Consider the following 17,652-nt stretch of genomic DNA (forward strand, 5'->3'; position numbering starts at 1 on the left):
CATCTAATTCGGAGATGCATCTCCAAACATACCCTTAAAATGACTTTGATTGTGCATCTCTGAATTTTATTAAGGAAAAAATAATTTTTGATGCATCCGAAAGTACATCTTTAAAAACAAGGAGCATTTTGAGAATTTCGCATAGTGTCTAAAAGAATGTATAAGGGAGGGATGAAAAATTGGTAAGAAAAAACATTATTCATTTCAAGTCTCACTTGCCCTTGGTAAGAAAAAACTTGTGTAACCATACCATACTTGAATAGAAACATTTTATCTTCTGCCTTTACCCTCTACCCTGCATAACTTAACTATGTAAAATTGTCTTAGACAGAATCATACATAACTCTTTTACATTCACCACTTTTCTTTAAGCATAGGGAGTGGATTCAAATTACTTCAATCTTATAGATCAGGACATACTTGTACTACATGAATCATTACATCTATGCAATATTAACACTATACCACGGGAGTCATTACATCTATCTGCAATATTAACACTATACCACAGGAGTCATTACATTACATCACTATCTGCAATATTAACACTATACCACAGGAATCATTACATCTATCTGCAATATTAACACTATACCACAGGAATCATTACATCTATCTGCAATATTAACACTATACTACAAAAGCCATTGCATTTATCTGCAATATTAACACTATACTACAAAAGCAATTGCATCTATCTGCAACAGAAGTCTACAACAATTCCAGCTAATGTTGTCACCTGAATCTGTTTCTTCAAATGCAGAAATCATACCCAGCAAAAGATCGTTACACAGCTCAAGCAAAAAGCACAAGTCGAATTCTTAAACATGAGGTTCAAAAGTTGAAGACTTGTTATTAATAGTCTGATCTCTACTTCTAGGAGAGGCGGAGGATGAGGTGAAGAATTTCCATCTCTTGGATGTTGTATTTGGCCAAGAACTGGTGGTCATCTAGTTGCTGATTCTGAAAGTACAGGCGTTGCTTGTGTACTGGGAAACGCAATCGCCATAGAAAGAAAACAATAACCACTTGCGATATTTATTACGGCTCACTAAGGCAGACAAATTTCATGATCAAATGAATAAGAGAATTAGATTGTGATATTTCAAGAAGTTGTCCAAACATATATAAATTCAATAGGTAAGAGAATAATAACAAGAATATAAATGGAAAAACTACCAAAGCAATGAAAAATGAGGATAGGAGGTACCTTGGGGGTTATGCAAATTTCTAGCTTGAGAGGTTCAGAAGAACCAAAATAACCAAATGGAATCAGAAGGAACGGTGATGAATGAATTGGTGAAGTAGCCTGTTGGACATTCTTAGGAAAAGAATGTAACTTCAGCAGATTGCCAAACTTAGACTTAGCTGATATATCATAACTATATCCAGACGCAGAAGAAGAGTCAGTATCGATGCAGCTAATATTGACTGCATTCCCCATCCTCGTGATAGTACTATTATTGAGCGTAAATAGTCTGCCATCGTGTTCCTCTTGGAGAACCACGGTTACGTCATTAGACTTCAAGGAGACAATGAAGGGGTGATCATAAGAAAATTCGATTAGAGAATCGCAGTGTTCACAGTTGAAATGGTTGGACAACACTTCTAATGAGGCAACCAAATCACAACCTGAAAGGGGACAATAACATGGCACATAGATGCATTCTTCTCCATGCTTCCTCATTCCACTGTAACGATAACGAATTGTCTCCCTGCAACCATATTTTTCATTCGGACATGGCAACTTGATAGATTGCAATAGATATTCATATTCTTTACAACGTGTTAAGCTAATTTGTTTCGAGCATTTGTCACACTTGTTCCCGAGTTGATCACAGCAAGTTGAGCAAACAATATGACCATTTTTACACTGAATTGCAACACAAAAGTTAATCATCAAATCAGACTTTGAACCATTTGCTTGAATAAAATAAAAGTATCATCAATATAAATCTAATCATCCCAAATTCTTTCTAAGCAAAATCTATACATTCAATGGGGAACTGCAGCCTGTCCCAAACTGGTATAACGCTATCGAAACAGCTATCTCGCTATCAAAAACCCTAACGAAGTAGAGTATCACATTTTCATCACAAAAACATGATGCATGTATGAAAAGTGAAAACAAGTTAACTATTCTCAAAATTTGAAATAGTAACCTGGAAAACGGGAATGGTCAAGAGTTGAAGACAGACGCAACAATCAAATGAGCGTGAATTATTAACATGTTTTGTGGAATCAACGCTCTCTTCAGAATCTTTGTTGCATGGCTCCATTACACGGTTGGACTAATAGTGAATCAGAGATCAAACAAAGGACAACATTAATTTATAATCGAAAATCATAAAAATCAAAGTTGTAATGAAGAAAGAACAACATTTTAGAGAGAACTCACCGAGATACTAGAGATACTAGACATTTTTGCAGCTTGAGAAATGGGGTTTTTGGTCTTCTAAGAGTTCAATGTTGCTTTGTTTCGCCTTGAACTCCATTTTAAAGGCACGCATGTTGAGAAAGATTTAGTATGTCTTAAACTACTCGGTTGCTTTTATTGATGAATGACACATACTATATGTTAGAAATTTAAAAAAAAAAAAATGATTAATTACAGTTTTTATAAATTCATTTTTTAATATTATCAACTTTTGTTTTTATTGGAGAACATCTAATTGGCTATATAAATTTTATTAAAAAAACTGAATGATTATCTTAGTTAAGCTATTTTTTAATATAGATATAAAATTAATTATGTTTGTAACTAACTTATATAAAAATTGATTGAGCTACAATACCTTAGATTAAATCTTGATATTGCAAAACAATATGAGGTGAGCGGAATAAAAGGAATGAAGTAGAGTAGAACGAAACATTTTTTTTGATGGAATAAACTAATTTTTTCATTTCCTCATATTAGTGGTACAAAATATGAATGGAACTCGATTACTCAATGTTTGACCATAGTAAGGGTTCAAGCAAATTTTAGTTATTTGACTAATAAATAAAAAGAAATTATGTTTATTAGAGATACTCTAACAATCACAATAAATATATAAACATAAAATTAACGGTGACTCTTGGAAGATAAATTTATAAAAAATAACTTTTAATTATCAATAAATCTAATAATATTAGTTAGTTTCTTAATTTTTTTTATTTACTTAAGTGCATTAAGTGATAGAGGTATTATTTTCCTCCATCATTATGGAGGACAACAAAACTCTCCATATTACTGTAAGGATGATACTAAAACTGAAACATATAAAACATAAGACTCTGATAAAATAAATAGTAAAACAGTTATTTAGTTAGTTTGAACTTGAGCCCTCACATAAAAGGAAAAAACCTTAATTGTATTACAAGTAATCAATGATACAACATTATCTCATGAAAGAATCCAATATTTCATTGCAATAAGAGATACATTCAACAAGGACTTTCTTATACCTGAGCCTCCATAAGACAGCTAATCTCCACCTGTCTATTGACCTTCTCGCTCTTTTCGATAAAATTATATCACTAAAACTATGCGGCTCTGATATATTATGAGCTTCTAAGAAGTTGTATACTTCATTCATGGAAGACATACGCTTTGCAATCTCTATGAATGCTATAAAATTTTGATTACTATCCAATGCATTCACGAGTATGGTGTCGTCTTCAATAGATGTTGGCAATTTCTTTAAGACGGTGTCACATGTTTTCGACAACCATTTCATAACAATAGTTTCATTGGCGGTAGACAGTTGGAAACCAGAGTAAGCGAGATGTCCAACGGATCTTCTCTTATTATGAGGGGTTGCCCACAAACGTAACGCAGCTAGTAGCGCAAATGAAGGTTTTCCGTTATGATGGATATAGAGTGACTCCTTAGACCATGAAGTGGAAGTGTACATAGCAGGTTCCAAAGGGATGAAAATTTTGTCATTTGAATTTTCTTGCAAGAGAAATCCATAGTGTTCAAGAAGCTCCAAATTTGTGTATGTTCCATAGCACAATAGAACCTGGTTAAAATAAGGTAATTTGTGTCATGACCTATTTCTGAATAATGAAATGAAAACAAGAATATCAAATCCTGCAATTTTAGCTCGACCTACAATGTATACACAGTACGTTACAATCACTATCACTGATAAAAGGAAATAGGTTATATTCACATTCCAAATTTGTTATGTATACCTAACGGTTATGCTAAAATTTCCAAGAATTGTGTACTACCTGATCGCCTTTCTTGTAATTTTCCCTAGCATAGAGGCAATATGCATTAGCATCTACATCAAACCCGCCATCTGTTAGTCTCTGAGAATGAAAATCAATCTGCTCTCCGTCTACCACTATGTCCTCAATACCAGATAGGTCCTCTCCAGGCGCATCATAATTAAACAAGTCGCCGATAGGACATAAACAACCAGCTTCATCCCATGGTATATGCAGCGTCCGAGAAGATATCTGATTTTTTAGAGTTTATATGTGATTAAATGATAAAGCAAGAGTGTGAGTTTTGATTTATCCATGACAACTAAAATATCTATAAAAAAGAGAATTAACGTTCAATCGAAACTGTTTCTAACCGTTGCAGCAGCCCAAATCCAAGCCTTAAATGTTAAAAGCTGAGGCTTAAACATGAGATCTTCCATCAAAGCATGAGCTTCTTGCCATTCTAATTTGGCTTTTTGTACAGCTTTTTCTGTGACCCACATAGCTTCATCCACCTGAAAAACCACAACATCAAGATGATTTATTTATAACATAAAGTATTGAGTGCAGATAAATATCACAGCCAAGACACTAATCTAACCTAATGAGATAAACTAAAAATTTCTAACAGAAACTGAACTTGCAGTGCTTGTTTCTCAAATTCGCCAAACATGGCTAGCAAGTCGTAACTTTGTGGTATATGCACGAGGTAAGGATGCCACCTTGAAGTCTTTCCTTTACCGACTTCGTATAACAAGCAAACAGTCAATATCTGCAATGTAAACAAGCTTGGAAATAAGTTTAAAAATAAAAGACTGGCTATATTGTTAGAAAGGGGTATCAAAATACAATTTAGTTGTGGAAACTGACTTTTATTAATGGTAGAACAGGTTAACAACAGAAACAGTATTACACACACTATAAAGAATGCATAGTTCAGACATAAACTAAGGAAAGAGTTGCTAGTTGCTACAAGACAACTCCTATCCAAGAAATTCAAGAGTTTGGTCTCTCCCTCCCAAGAATTCGGGAACTGAGGTGTTACCTCAGCGGGCAATAGATAAGTCTTGTAACCTCGAAGAAATGAGGTCTAATCCCTTCAGGAACAATTGTAAAATGGCCATTGATGCCACTTGAATTAATAAAAGTCCCCCCTACCCAGTTTAAAAAGAAAAGAAAAAGAAATTAATTAAACATAAGAGTATCTCATCAATTTAGTCTCTAAGGTTGTAGGCTCCGAGCAATTTGGTTTCTGAAAATTTCAAAACTTTGAAATGATCCTAGATTAAAAACCATTAATCGCATTGGACTCTTCAAGGCAATTTCAAGGACTAAATTGACCAACCCAAAGGGACTAACGTGATCGCAGAATTTTCAATTTGAATTATCATTCTATAATTTCAGGAACCAAATCGTCTGATTCCTACAATTTCAAGAATTAAAATGGTGATTCACGCAAAAACTATGGGCTTTATCCATTTTCACAAGTTATATTCCATAGAAAGAGTAAATACTGATTTTTATCCTTGAAATTGCAGGACCATATCAACTTAGTCCTCCACATTCGAAAACATTATCGAGAATTGTAAAATGTTAAGCAAGTTTGTCTCTTGATCTAGATATGTTACCAAATGTATCCAGAAGATTATTCACTTAGCTTCAAATGCATCTCTGACACTACCAACTTAACATCATTATAGTCTCTACGAATAACGAGAGAGGGACAAATCTACTTACATATGCAATTTCATGGAAAATTTTGAAACATTGTTAATGTAGGAGATTATATTGATATAGTCATACATTTTCAGGGATCAAAATGAGTAATTACAATGTAGGATAAACAGTTACAACTATGTAAACAATACCATTAACAGAACCACCTCACTTAAGTACAGTTAAGAATAAAAACCTGAACTGATGAGAGAGAAGAGTGTCTATTGACAGCAAGGAAGAGCTTTTTATCTTCCATAACAACACTATTTGTAGTCATTAAAGCAGATTTTGGAACTTTTAGAATAAGTTCTCCCCTCCTAAGATTTCTCACAGCACCCAAACCTCTACTGCAGAATTCTCCAAACAATACAATAAAAAGGGTCAAACTTGTTAACACCAACAAGTCCAAAGCATCAACATTTACACAATTACTATCCCTACTACCCAGAAAAATCATGGGAAAAATGGGCAAACAAAAAAAGTCTTTTTTTTTCATTGTGGATAAGGTTTTATTGTAATAAAGAGAATAAATAAAAATGCAAAGTTTTCATGGTGTACCCGCCGAAGTTAGGAAAGATGGAAACGCGTAGAGAATGGCCCAAGGAGGAATGAGAGTGTTGAGATTGATTGGTGGTTGATGAGTCTGATATTCCAAGCTGTGATGTCCATGTTAGGAAGCTTTCAAAGCTTTCTTGTTCCTGCTCCATCTTCGTTTTCACAAAATCCCTAACCTAGTTTTTTTCAGAACTCGCATGGTTGTGTGAGTGTTATTTTATTCATTTTTTTGGGTTCAATTTGTTATTCAATTTTTTGGGTCTGTTTTTAATTCAATTTTTATTCTGCGGACTACTTTTTAAAATCATAATTATTTTAATTTTAAGAAGTTTTTTCATAAATATTTTCGGTTATAGAGTTAGAATTGATGTTCATCGATAAGAGAGGACTCTAAATTGGTGATGCTAATCTCCGCTGACGTAAGGTGGACCTGCAAAATTAATACTCAAACACTCAAGTCAATTCAATGTCTAAAATTAGTATGATGAAAAATGTAGATCAGAAAAGTGTACCTTGAATTAGGGGTGGTAAAGCGGGTCCGACTAGTCCGTCATTGTCTATTTTGTCCCCTCTTGGAGGAAGATTCTCCTAAACGAGCTCATCTATCCAGGAATGGTGCTTTAGGATCAGCCACCCCTCTCCTTAAATTGTCAACCATCCTTTCTTCCCAGATTCCTCGTACTCCACATGAATTTGTTGTCGCTATGTATGAAGAGAATCTGACGAACCTCCAGAATCTTCCTGAGGCAGAGAAGATAGAACTTTTCTCTGAAGCCTTATTCTACACTTACCAGACGACTACTTTATTCTCTCTCGCTACCGCTGGTCGAAGGGATATCCTAGCCATGGATAATCCTTCCAAAGAAATGGATACTTTGAGGGGGAAATATGAGGCCATTGAGAAAAAGTGGTCCTAGCTTTAGGAGGAAATGCCAGCTCTTTCGATGTGTCGAGGTTTTCCAAAAGGAGGCAGAGATATATGACTATCCTTCTACTTTAGCTGCCAAAATTGTTGAGCTTGAGTCTTCCCTATAGGCCAAGAACAAGCATCGTAAGGAAACATATATTGCCACTACAAAGGCAAACTCATGTGTTAATGAGGCTTTGAAAACTCTTCAACAAATAAGAAGTCATGTGTTAAAGATCAAAAGGCTTGTGGTGACCAAGTGGTTGAGCTGTTGAAAAGAGTTTATGAGTCACTCTAACAAACTCTGACTAATGTGTACGGGGTTTTCGATCAGGCGATTGATCAAGTGAAAAGGATTCTCCCATGCATCTCTCTTCCCCTCTCAGAGCTAGACTCATTCAAGATTACATGGGACAGGGATGTAGAGGATAAGTGTGGTGTAGAGTCTTATCATGAAGAGACTTGATTTTATTTTTCTGTCTTTTTATATATTTGTAATGTCAGCAATGGTGTTATGCTCATGCAGAGATAATCCATATATATATATATATATATATATATATATATATATGTGTGTGTGTGTGTGTGTGTGTGTGTGTGTAATGTCAACAATGGTGTTATGTTTCATGTCACTGCCCCTAAGTTTGTCTTCGTTCGAGGTGGACGTCTTCGGAGCTCCACCACCTACGCTCTTATGGTGACTAATTCCTAAGAGGAGGTGCACCAGTTACGCTTAAGTGTGTTCACCAAGTGAAAAATCTTCCTCAGAAAAGTGTTTATGTCGTCCTATGAAGGGTTATACTAACCTTTGCATTTTCAATGTTTCTCATAGTGAATTATTTATTAAAATTCCACAGAATCTTACATAATACTTATCTTACCAACATAACTGCAAAGGAAGTGATTTTGCTTCTCTTCGATTCTCTCTTTGATTGAAAGCATAACTTAGGATTGTTCATGTGGAAGCATATATCAGTTGCCTTCAATTTGCAAGGATACATGTCTTGGTAGGCTAGGGGTTTAGTCCTCCTCTTCAAATTCTCGACGATTGCACTCGTCTTTTACAATGTTTATTTCGTGTACCTTTTCTTGATGGGTGTTCTAGGGCGATTAATTTCTTGGTGGCTAGCTAACTTGGCCATGGTTATAGAGGCTAGGTCGTCTTTAAGTGAATGCTCATGACTGGCTCTTATGAACAGACAACTAAGTTGTTTATTCCTTTTGTGTGCTTACCTTGGAGCCGACGTTGGTATCTAACAGTTCTTCGAAGTTCAATTGATGGTGTGTTCAAAAGGGAGGTCAAAATTTACCTTTACGGATCTGAATGGACTAGCCTCGACTTGTATTACTTGGAAATTGCCATTAAATAAATGATTAAGTTTTTTTAGGGCGGTTTATTCTATACACTTTGCCACATTCTGGTTGGCATGGGTTGGGCCTAGTTTGTCTTTCCTTCTATGATCTCTCTAAGTGAAATGACAAAGTTGCATCATTTAGTTTTGCCAATAAGGACCTACTGAGGACGTCTTTGATAGAACTTCTACAAAACATTATCAGAAAGGTGAGGTTAACTTTATCTCATTCACTCATTTTCCATCAATGGTGTTAGCTCTGTCATTTCTCAAGGACAACTTACCAAAAAGTTGAAGGCCAATGGATCTCTGCCATTGTATGAATTCAGATCTGATTGACGGAGATTTAATTTTCTATATCGTGTTGGAGCGGTAGTTGTTATGTGAATTACGCCTTCTACAAGGGATCTTGTGGGCATTCCACAAGCGAAGGTGAATGTTATAACTAAAGGAAATTCCACGCTCGATGTTCCATTTATCTTCTTGTGACCTAGACATCCTAGTGCCACTTGATCCTCGTTTGGCGGTTTGGTACCAGTCATTGTTGGGAAAAGGTTTTATCGCAACTAATCTCACTAATGACTGATAATTGAGGTGGAATAGGATCAGAAGATCTAATAGAGTTATTCGATGTGACGTGGGAGGTGAATGACTCCATCTCTCTGAGGCACCGTGATCAGTGGTTTTCACACATATTTTTATCGTTGTTTTTAAGTATGTTTAAGTTTTGTTATTGAGTGTTTTATTTCTTTATTCGTCATTTTATGCTTTGGTTGTATGTTTTAATGTTTTCAGGTTCATATGGAGAAACCGGAGTAAATCAGTGCGAAACTCGGAAGTTTTGAAGGAATTTCAAAAACATGCTACAGGAGGCCTGACATGGGTGGCCGTGTTGCTCAACACGGGCCGTGTCAGGAAGAGCGCTAGGAGCAAAGTTTGAGAAGAGAGGAAAACAGTGATGACGCTGATTTCAGTGATTTTTATTATTTAGTTTAGTGGTTGGCCTGCAGGGGTGTTTTTGGAATTTCCAACCAACTTAAGTGAGTCTGCACTATTTAGGAGGGTTTTCAAGATGAATTAGGGATCTTTTTGCCACACGAAGAATTTGAGGATTGAGAGAAGAAGCCTATGCAATTGGAGAAGAACGGAGAACTCTCATGAGCGGAAGCCATTGAAGATCAAAGTTCATCATCTCTATTGTAATGTCTTTATTTAATATCTTTGTAATTTCTTTGGATGATATGAGTAGCTAAACCCCCCAATGCTAGGGGGGTGTCCCTGATTAACATTTGTAATGATTTTGAATTCCGAATTTCAATAACGTATTTTCCTTTCATGTTCAATTTAATGGTATAATGTGTTTACTGCTTTCCTCGTCGGACCAACTGGATTGATTTATGACTGGCAATTAGGATTGACCTCCATTGTTAGGGTTTTTATCCCATTATACTATAGTAGATATCACCTAGGACTAGGGATACCCTATAGTAACCGGATTATTCTTGATAATTATAATACTTGATTTCATCAATAATTTCAGAGGACTTTGGGATTAGGATTGAATGTTCAAAGGTTTGCCCACTAAGGACTTAGGAGCAAATACCCTTAAGAACCGGTAATTGATAAGTTGGATTTTGTTATTGGAATAAGGATTCAGAGTTGTTACATATGTTAATGCACACACCTACCCTGGCATGTTACTCATCTTTGGCTAAATCATCCTTTTTAAGTTTATTTGCAATTTAATTTGTAATCACAAAAACCAAAACCCCAAGGCTTTTTGTTTAATTGAAGCGCGACTAACTCTATAATCTCACGCAGTCCTTGAGATCGATATTCGGGGAATTTTCCCTTTATTACTACAGAGGCAAAATAGTACACTTGCTATTTTTCCGATCAAGTTTTTGGCGCCGTTGCCGGGGACTGCCGAAAATTGTAGAGTTTTAGTTTTATTTCAATTAGAATTTTGTTGCTCTGCGACTAAAATTTTATTTTCAAAAAAAAAATATATATATATATATATATATATATAAAAAAAAATAAAAATATCTTATATTATTTTTTTTCCTCATTCTAATAATTGTCTAATCTGTTTATGCGAGGCAAGGCCTCAGCAGAATTTCTTTTTGACGCAGAAATTGAAAGGACTTTTCACGCCAGGCGCAGACAAGCTCATCAAGCTAAACTGGAATCCGAAGAAGAAGTTGTGACAGTTCATTCAGGTTCTGAAAGTGAAGAAGAAGTCATGGGCGAGGTACCACCACCGGAGAGACTCCTCGGAGACTATGGAGTTGCAAATACACCGGGGGGAAGACAAACAATTATCAACCAACCGGTGAATGTCCCTAATTTTCAATTGCACCCAAGCACCATCACTCAGCTCGAAAGAAAGCCTTTCACCGGAAAGGTTAATGAAGATGCAAACAAGCACTTACAGAGGTTTCTGACCATGAGTACAACTTTAAAAATCGAAGGTCATACAGAAGAGGCCAAGAAGCTGAGAATGTTTCCATTCACCTTGGCAGAAGAAGCAGAAGAGTGGTTTTATTCCCTGCCAGCGGGCAGCATTACATCATGGGAAGAGATGGAAAAAGCTTTCTTAAATGAGTATTTTCCCGCTTCGGTATTTATAAGGAAGAGGTATGACATTCTCAATTTCAAGCAGCAGGAGGGTGAGCCCTTAGGAGATGCCTACAAAAGATTCAAAAGAATTCTAGTGGCATGTCCCACTCACAACATGGACAAGACTGAACAGATGCAAGTATTTGTCAATGGGCTCAGAATCAAAACAAAGCAGTTAATTGATACAGCAGCTGGAGGCTCGACAAATTTCACAACAGCATCAGGAATCATCAAAATCATTGAAGCAATAGCTGCAAATGAGCATTTGGAATTGTATGACAGGTGTGCTAGCAAACCGGAAGGAATCATTGATCTCAAGCTGGAAACTTCTAAAACTCGGGTTGAAGATGCGATAGCCGCAGAAGTTGAAAAGAAATTGAAGGCTATGAATATAGGTAAACAACAGGTGGCTCAAGTTCAACAAGCTCAACCTGTCAGCTGTGAAATCTGTAATGGCCCACACCAAACGGTGTACTGTTTCGCTACTCCCAAGCAGATTGAAGAAATCAAATTCCTAAGGCAAAACAACCCGTATTCTAACACCTATAATCCAGGGTGGAAGAATCATCCAAATTTTGCTTGGAAAGATCAACAACAACAAGGTACCCAGAAGGCAGAGTGGGAAGTGGCAATTGAAAGATTAGCTGGGCAGTGTTCTCAGTTCCAAGAAGAAACAAGAAACAACCACAGAAACACTTCGGCCTCAATTAAAAATCTGGAAGTTCAAGTGGGGCAGATAGCACAACATCTCACTCTACAGGCACAAGGTACCCTTCCGAGCTCAACTGTGAAAAATCCGAAAGACCAAGAGAAGATTAATGCTGTTACTACAAGAAGTAGGAGAGTAACAGAATCTGAAAAAGAAAAAGAGAAAGAGGAAATAGATGACCCCATGGTAATAGAGGTGGATCTGGAAATAAGAGAGAATCCAAAAGAGCCAGAAGTTGTGGTACCACCGGTTAAACCAATTGAAGAAAAAATTAAGAAAGACGTTGAACCGGTGATAAAACTACCGTTCCCCTCCAGAGTGACAAAGAAGGTTTCAAGAGAGAAAGACTTTGAAAAGTTTACAAAATTGTTCAAAAAGTTAGAGGTAAATCTACCATTCTTTGAAGCACTTGAACACATGCCCTTGTATAAAAAATTTATGAAGGAGGTGTTGGCGAAAAAGAGATCACTAGGAGGAGAGCCAAAAATTGCAACCGAGAAGTGTGGTATAGTCTCGACAGCAAGAAAGATCCCAATAAAGAGGAAAGACCCTGGGGCGGTGGCGATACCATGCACTATCAAGAATATAGCATTTAAAAAGGTACTCCTCGATTCTGGGTCTAGTGTGAGTTTAATGCCTTTGTCCATTTTCAAAAAGCTTGATGTGGAAAAGATTAGTGAAAGTAAGACCCAGTTAAGGTTTGCCGATCACACCGTTAAGAAATCATATGGGGTAGCTGAAGATGTACTAGTGGAAGTTGATAAATTTGTATTCCCTGTTGACTTCCACATCATGGACATTCCGGAAGACGAAGAAACTCCTATCCTTCTTGGGAGACCATTTTTGTCGACAGGCCGCTGCAACCTCGACATTGAAAAAGGAACGCTAACGCTGAAATCTTTTGATGAAGAAGTAACGTTGAAGATGTTAGGAGTCAAAAGACAGAGGGCGGTTGTGAATGATCAAACTTCTGATGGTATGACAGAAAGTGAGGAAAAGAACAAGAAGTCTAAACAGCTCCAAGAAAAAGTGTCAAGAATAGCCTCCCGGGTGGAACCATCTTCTGTAGTTGTCAAAAATCTTAAGAAAGCTAAGGAAGTCAAGAAGAAGGTGGAGGAGAAAGAGCAAGGAAAGAAGAAGAATGTGGGAAGTAAATTAAAGAGAAAAGCGGTGAATGCTTTTCGTCTTCATGAGTTAGTGGTTGCGAAAGTGACAAGCAACAAGGTTTGGAAAAGGAAATACCCTCCATAATAAAGGGTAATGGACCGTCGAGCCATGCGACGTTAAACGAAGCGCTTCGTGGGAGGCAACCCACGGTTTTGATAATTAATTTCTCTGTTTGTTTATGTTATTTTCAGGAAATAAAAGAGGACGTCTCTAGTGAAAGCTTGGAAGTGATCATGAGAGTGCATTACCCTCTGTGAGTCACCTCTCTCGAACTCGTTCTGAAACATTGAGGTCAATGTTTAGTTCAAGTTTGGGGGAGGCTCTTCTCTGTGCATTTTATTTTTATGTTAGTTTTATGTTACTGGTATGATGTGAAACCATAAAGTGATTTCTGCTCAAATTTTTACCAAAATTTAAATTTTTGTTGAAGAAGTTTTGATCTTAAAGAGCGATCGGGAATAGTATATAGAGATGAAGCGAGGATTGTTTGAGGACAGGAAGTGCGGAATAATGTGACAAGAGGTTTGTTTAAGCACCCTTGGTTCCCTGAAAGAGATACGAGTCTAACGTGTAGATTTGCACCATAGTACTTGTCTCCTGAGAAGTACTTCTCGAATAGTTTATTGATACAATCTGGCATAACTCGGATTCACTTGCATGATGGCTGGTTGAGAAAAAAAAAGAGATATAAAGATTGGCACCAAATGATGAAAAGGCGGTAAAAGGCAATCGGCTCGCTAAGCTGGGTAACCCTCACCCGGTTATTCAGCCCAAAGGAGATTGATCCCCAAACGTCGTCCAAAAGGACAATATATAACTGCAAAGTTTGAAAATTTCATCGGTAATAAAAAGTAGCCAATGCTGCTAGTTTGGTGCCAGGAAAAAAAAATAATGATAAGAAGCCTTGATCCGTCTCATGCAGGTGATGATTATTTTAAGAAATGCAGTGCCTTAATATGATTGTCCGAATGAAAGAGGAGGAAAATCGGAAAGAGACTTAAGTGCAAAGCATAGTTGGAGAGGTGTCCGAAACGGGAGCTTGAGGATTAATGTGGTAACAAAACTCGTCGCGTCATGTGAATGCCAAATCACTGTTTCTTGATCAATACAGACAGATATCTCACGTATGAACACCGTGTGCTTTGAAGGTCATTAACTTTTGTAATTGTCGCTTGAGGTCAAGCAACGGTTTAAGTTTGGGGGAGTTTGATCAGTGGTTTTCACACATATTTTTATCGTTGTTTTTAAGTATGTTTAAGTTTTGTTATTGAGTGTTTTATTTCTTTATTCGTCATTTTATGCTTTGGTTGTATGTTTTAATGTTTTCAGGTTCATATGGAGAAACCGGAGTAAATCAGTGCGAAACTCGGAAGTTTTGAAGGAATTTCAAAAACATGCTACAGGAGGCCTGACACGGGTGGCCGTGTTGCTCAACACGGGCCGTGTCAGGAAGAGCGCTAGGAGCAAAGTTTGAGAAGAGAGGAAAACAGTGGTGCAACACGGGTACCCGTGTTGCTCAACACGACCCGTGTTGCTAAGTCTGGGACCAAGTGAAAAAAATAAAGATTCCAGGGGACCAACACGGGTGCCCGTGTTGCACAACACGGCCCGTGTTGGGTGATGACGCTGATTTCAGTGATTTTTATTATTTAGTTTAGTGGTTGGCCTGCAGGGGTGTTTTTGGAATTTCCAACCAACTTAAGTGAGTCTGCACTATTTAGGAGGGTTTTCAAGATGAATTAGGGATCTTTTTGCCACACGAAGAATTTGAGGATTGAGAGAAGAAGCCTATGCAATTGGAGAAGAACGGAGAACTCTCATGAGCGGAAGCCATTGAAGATCAAAGTTCATCATCTCTATTGTAATGTCTTTATTTAATATCTTTGTAATTTCTTTGGATGATATGAGTAGCTAAACCCCCCAATGCTAGGGGGGTGTCCCTGATTAACATTTGTAATGATTTTGAATTCCGAATTTCAATAACGTATTTTCCTTTCATGTTCAATTTAATGGTATAATGTGTTTACTGCTTTCCTCGTCGGACCAACTGGATTGATTTATGACTGGCAATTAGGATTGACCTCCATTGTTAGGGTTTTTATCCCATTATACTATAGTAGATATCACCTAGGACTAGGGATACCCTATAGTAACCGGATTATTCTTGATAATTATAATACTTGATTTCATCAATAATTTCAGAGGACTTTGGGATTAGGATTGAATGTTCAAAGGTTTGCCCACTAAGGACTTAGGAGCAAATACCCTTAAGAACCGGTAATTGATAAGTTGGATTTTGTTATTGGAATAAGGATTCAGAGTTGTTACATATGTTAATGCACACACCTACCCTGGCATGTTACTCATCTTTGGCTAAATCATCCTTTTTAAGTTTATTTGCAATTTAATTTGTAATCACAAAAACCAAAACCCCAAGGCTTTTTGTTTAATTGAAGTGCGACTAACTCTATAATCTCACGCAGTCCTTGAGATCGATATTCGGGGAATTTTCCCTTTATTACTACAGAGGCAAAATAGTACACTTGCTATTTTTCCGATCACACCGACATAGTGAAGGATAGAAAAACACTTAGAAAGGGGGGGGTTTGAATAAGTGTAGCTTTAAAAACTTGACCGATAAAAATAAATTGCACAGTTATTTTTATCCTGGTTCGTTGTTAACTAAACTACTCCAGTCCACCCCCGCAGAGATGATTTACCTCAACTGAGGATTTAATCCACTAATCGCACGGATTACAATGGTTCTCCACTTAGTCAGCAACTAAGTCTTCCAGAGTCTTCTGATCACACACTGATCACTCCAGGAACAACTGCTTAGATACCCTCTAAGACTTTCTAGAGTATTCTGATCCACACGATCACTCTAGTTACAACCTGCTTAGATAACCTCTAAGACTTCCTAGAGTATTCTGATCCACACGATCACTCTAATTCCTTACAACTTAATGTAATCAATTCTAAGAGTATTACAATTGCTTCTTAAAAGCTATAATCACAAACTGTGATATTTCTCTTAACGTTTAAGCTTAATCTCACTAATATATTACAACAGCAATGTAGTGAGCTTTGATGAAGATGAAGATTCTGAGCTTTGAATAGAACAGAGTTTCAGCAAGTTAATATGAGTTGTTTTGTTCAGAATCGTTAACCTTGCTTCTCATCAGAACTTCATATATATAGGCGTTGGAGAAGATGACCGTTGAGTGCATTTAATGCTTTGCGTGTTCCGTACAGCATCGCATTTAATGTTATACGCTTTTGTCAACTACCTCGAGCCTTGTTCACGCTGTGTCTACTGACGTTGCCTTTAATAGCTTCTAACGTTCCTTTTGTCAGTCAGCGTAGCCTGCCACTTGTACTTCCTTCTGATCTGATGTTTGTGAATACAACGTTTGAATATCATCAGAGTCAAACAGCTTGGTGCAAAGCATCTTCTGATCTTCTGACCTTGAAGTGCTTCTGAGCGTGATACCATCAGAACTTCAGTGCTTCTGATCTCATGTTCTTCTGATGCTTCCATAGACCCATGTTCTGATTCTGCTTCGACCATCTTCTGATGTCTTGCCAGACCATGTTCTGATGTTGCATGCTGAACCCTTTGAGACAAAGCTTCTGAGCGCTGAATTATGCATACTCTTTATATATTTCCTGAAAAGGAAATTGCATTGGATTAGAGTACCATATTATCTTAAGCAAAATTCATATTATTGTTATCATCAAAACTAAGATAATTGATCAGAACAAATCTTGTTCTAACAATCTCCCCCTTTTTGATGATGACAAAAACATATATAAATGATATGAATTTGCGATCAGAAAGAGCAGATGGCAAACGACAAATTACACAGCTATAGCATAAGCATGTGAATATGTCTCCCCCTGAGATTAACGATCTCCCCCTGAGATAAATAATCTCCCCCTGAAATAAATACTCGAAGAACTTTAATAAAAGACTTCCCTGATTATTTCGGTAGAGACGATCACATAAGCTTCTGTCTTCAGAGAATTCATAGCTTCTGACTTCTGCTTCCATTGGACAGCTTCAGAACTTGAATTTCTTTAGATCCCTAGAACACTCATAGCTTCTGATTCCTGCTTCCATTTAGGACAGCTTCAGAACTTGAATTTCTTTGATCTTCAGAACATTCACAGCTTCTGATTTCTGCTTCCATCTAGGACAGCTTCAGAACTTGAATTTCTTTGATCTTCAGAACATTCACAGCTTCTGATTCCTGCTTCCATTTAGGACAGCTTCAGAACTTGAGTTTTCTGGATCTTTAGAACATTCACAGCTTCTGATTTCTGCTTCCCTCGGATAGCTTCAGAGCTTTGAATTTCTACCAACATCACTTCATGCTAGATTTGTATCAGAACATTGTTGAATGTACCAGAGCATCATCAGAGCA

General features: G+C 37.0%; 2 protein-coding genes across 3 annotated transcripts; both read right to left on the reverse strand.

Annotated features, from left to right (window-relative positions):
• Nucleotides 1-314: 314 nt before the first annotated feature.
• On the reverse strand, nucleotides 315-2,526 carry LOC131617525 (E3 ubiquitin-protein ligase SINA-like 10). Of its 2 annotated transcripts, none has more exons than XM_058888803.1 (4): nucleotides 2,399-2,526; nucleotides 2,163-2,291; nucleotides 1,211-1,873; nucleotides 315-989 (listed from the first exon to the last, which is right to left on the reverse strand). In XM_058888803.1, exons 1-4 carry the CDS (start codon nucleotides 2,420-2,422, stop codon nucleotides 951-953), a joined length of 855 nt encoding a protein of 284 aa, XP_058744786.1. In that variant the 5' UTR covers nucleotides 2,423-2,526; the 3' UTR covers nucleotides 315-950. The 2 variants fall into 2 exon arrangements, with proteins under 2 accessions (XP_058744786.1, XP_058744787.1); XM_058888804.1 differs by having other exon boundaries at nucleotides 315-1,051.
• Nucleotides 2,527-3,332: 806 nt separating this feature from the next.
• On the reverse strand, nucleotides 3,333-6,717 carry LOC131617526 (protein SET DOMAIN GROUP 40). The gene is made up of 6 exons (XM_058888805.1): nucleotides 6,472-6,717; nucleotides 6,110-6,260; nucleotides 4,838-4,969; nucleotides 4,572-4,712; nucleotides 4,219-4,449; nucleotides 3,333-4,004 (listed from the first exon to the last, which is right to left on the reverse strand). Exons 1-6 carry the CDS (start codon nucleotides 6,618-6,620, stop codon nucleotides 3,381-3,383), a joined length of 1,428 nt encoding a protein of 475 aa, XP_058744788.1. The 5' UTR covers nucleotides 6,621-6,717; the 3' UTR covers nucleotides 3,333-3,380.
• Nucleotides 6,718-17,652: the final 10,935 nt, after the last annotated feature.

The sequence above is a fragment of the Vicia villosa genome, linkage group LG7 (genome assembly GCF_029867415.1).
Source record: "Vicia villosa cultivar HV-30 ecotype Madison, WI linkage group LG7, Vvil1.0, whole genome shotgun sequence".
Lineage (NCBI taxonomy): Eukaryota > Viridiplantae > Streptophyta > Magnoliopsida > Fabales > Fabaceae > Vicia > Vicia villosa.

Bases quoted from the DNA above. Each gene is read 5' to 3' on its own strand.
- LOC131617525 (XM_058888803.1), bottom strand. From the start codon at position 2,422: ATGTCTAGTATCTCTAGTATCTCG. The intron at 2,292-2,398 runs GTGAGTTCTCTC...ATTCACTATTAG, and splicing joins CTAGTATCTCTAGTATCTCG to TCCAACCGTGTAATGGAGCC. The intron at 1,874-2,162 runs GTTACTATTTCA...GTTGCAATTCAG, and splicing joins TGACCATTCCCGTTTTCCAG to TGTAAAAATGGTCATATTGT.
- LOC131617526 (XM_058888805.1), bottom strand. From the start codon at position 6,620: ATGGAGCAGGAACAAGAAAGCTTTGAAAGCTTCCTAACATGGACATCA. The intron at 6,261-6,471 runs GTACACCATGAA...AGAATTCTGCAG, and splicing joins ATCTTTCCTAACTTCGGCGG to TAGAGGTTTGGGTGCTGTGA. The intron at 4,450-4,571 runs GTTAGAAACAGT...CTAAAAAATCAG, and splicing joins GGATTTGGGCTGCTGCAACG to ATATCTTCTCGGACGCTGCA.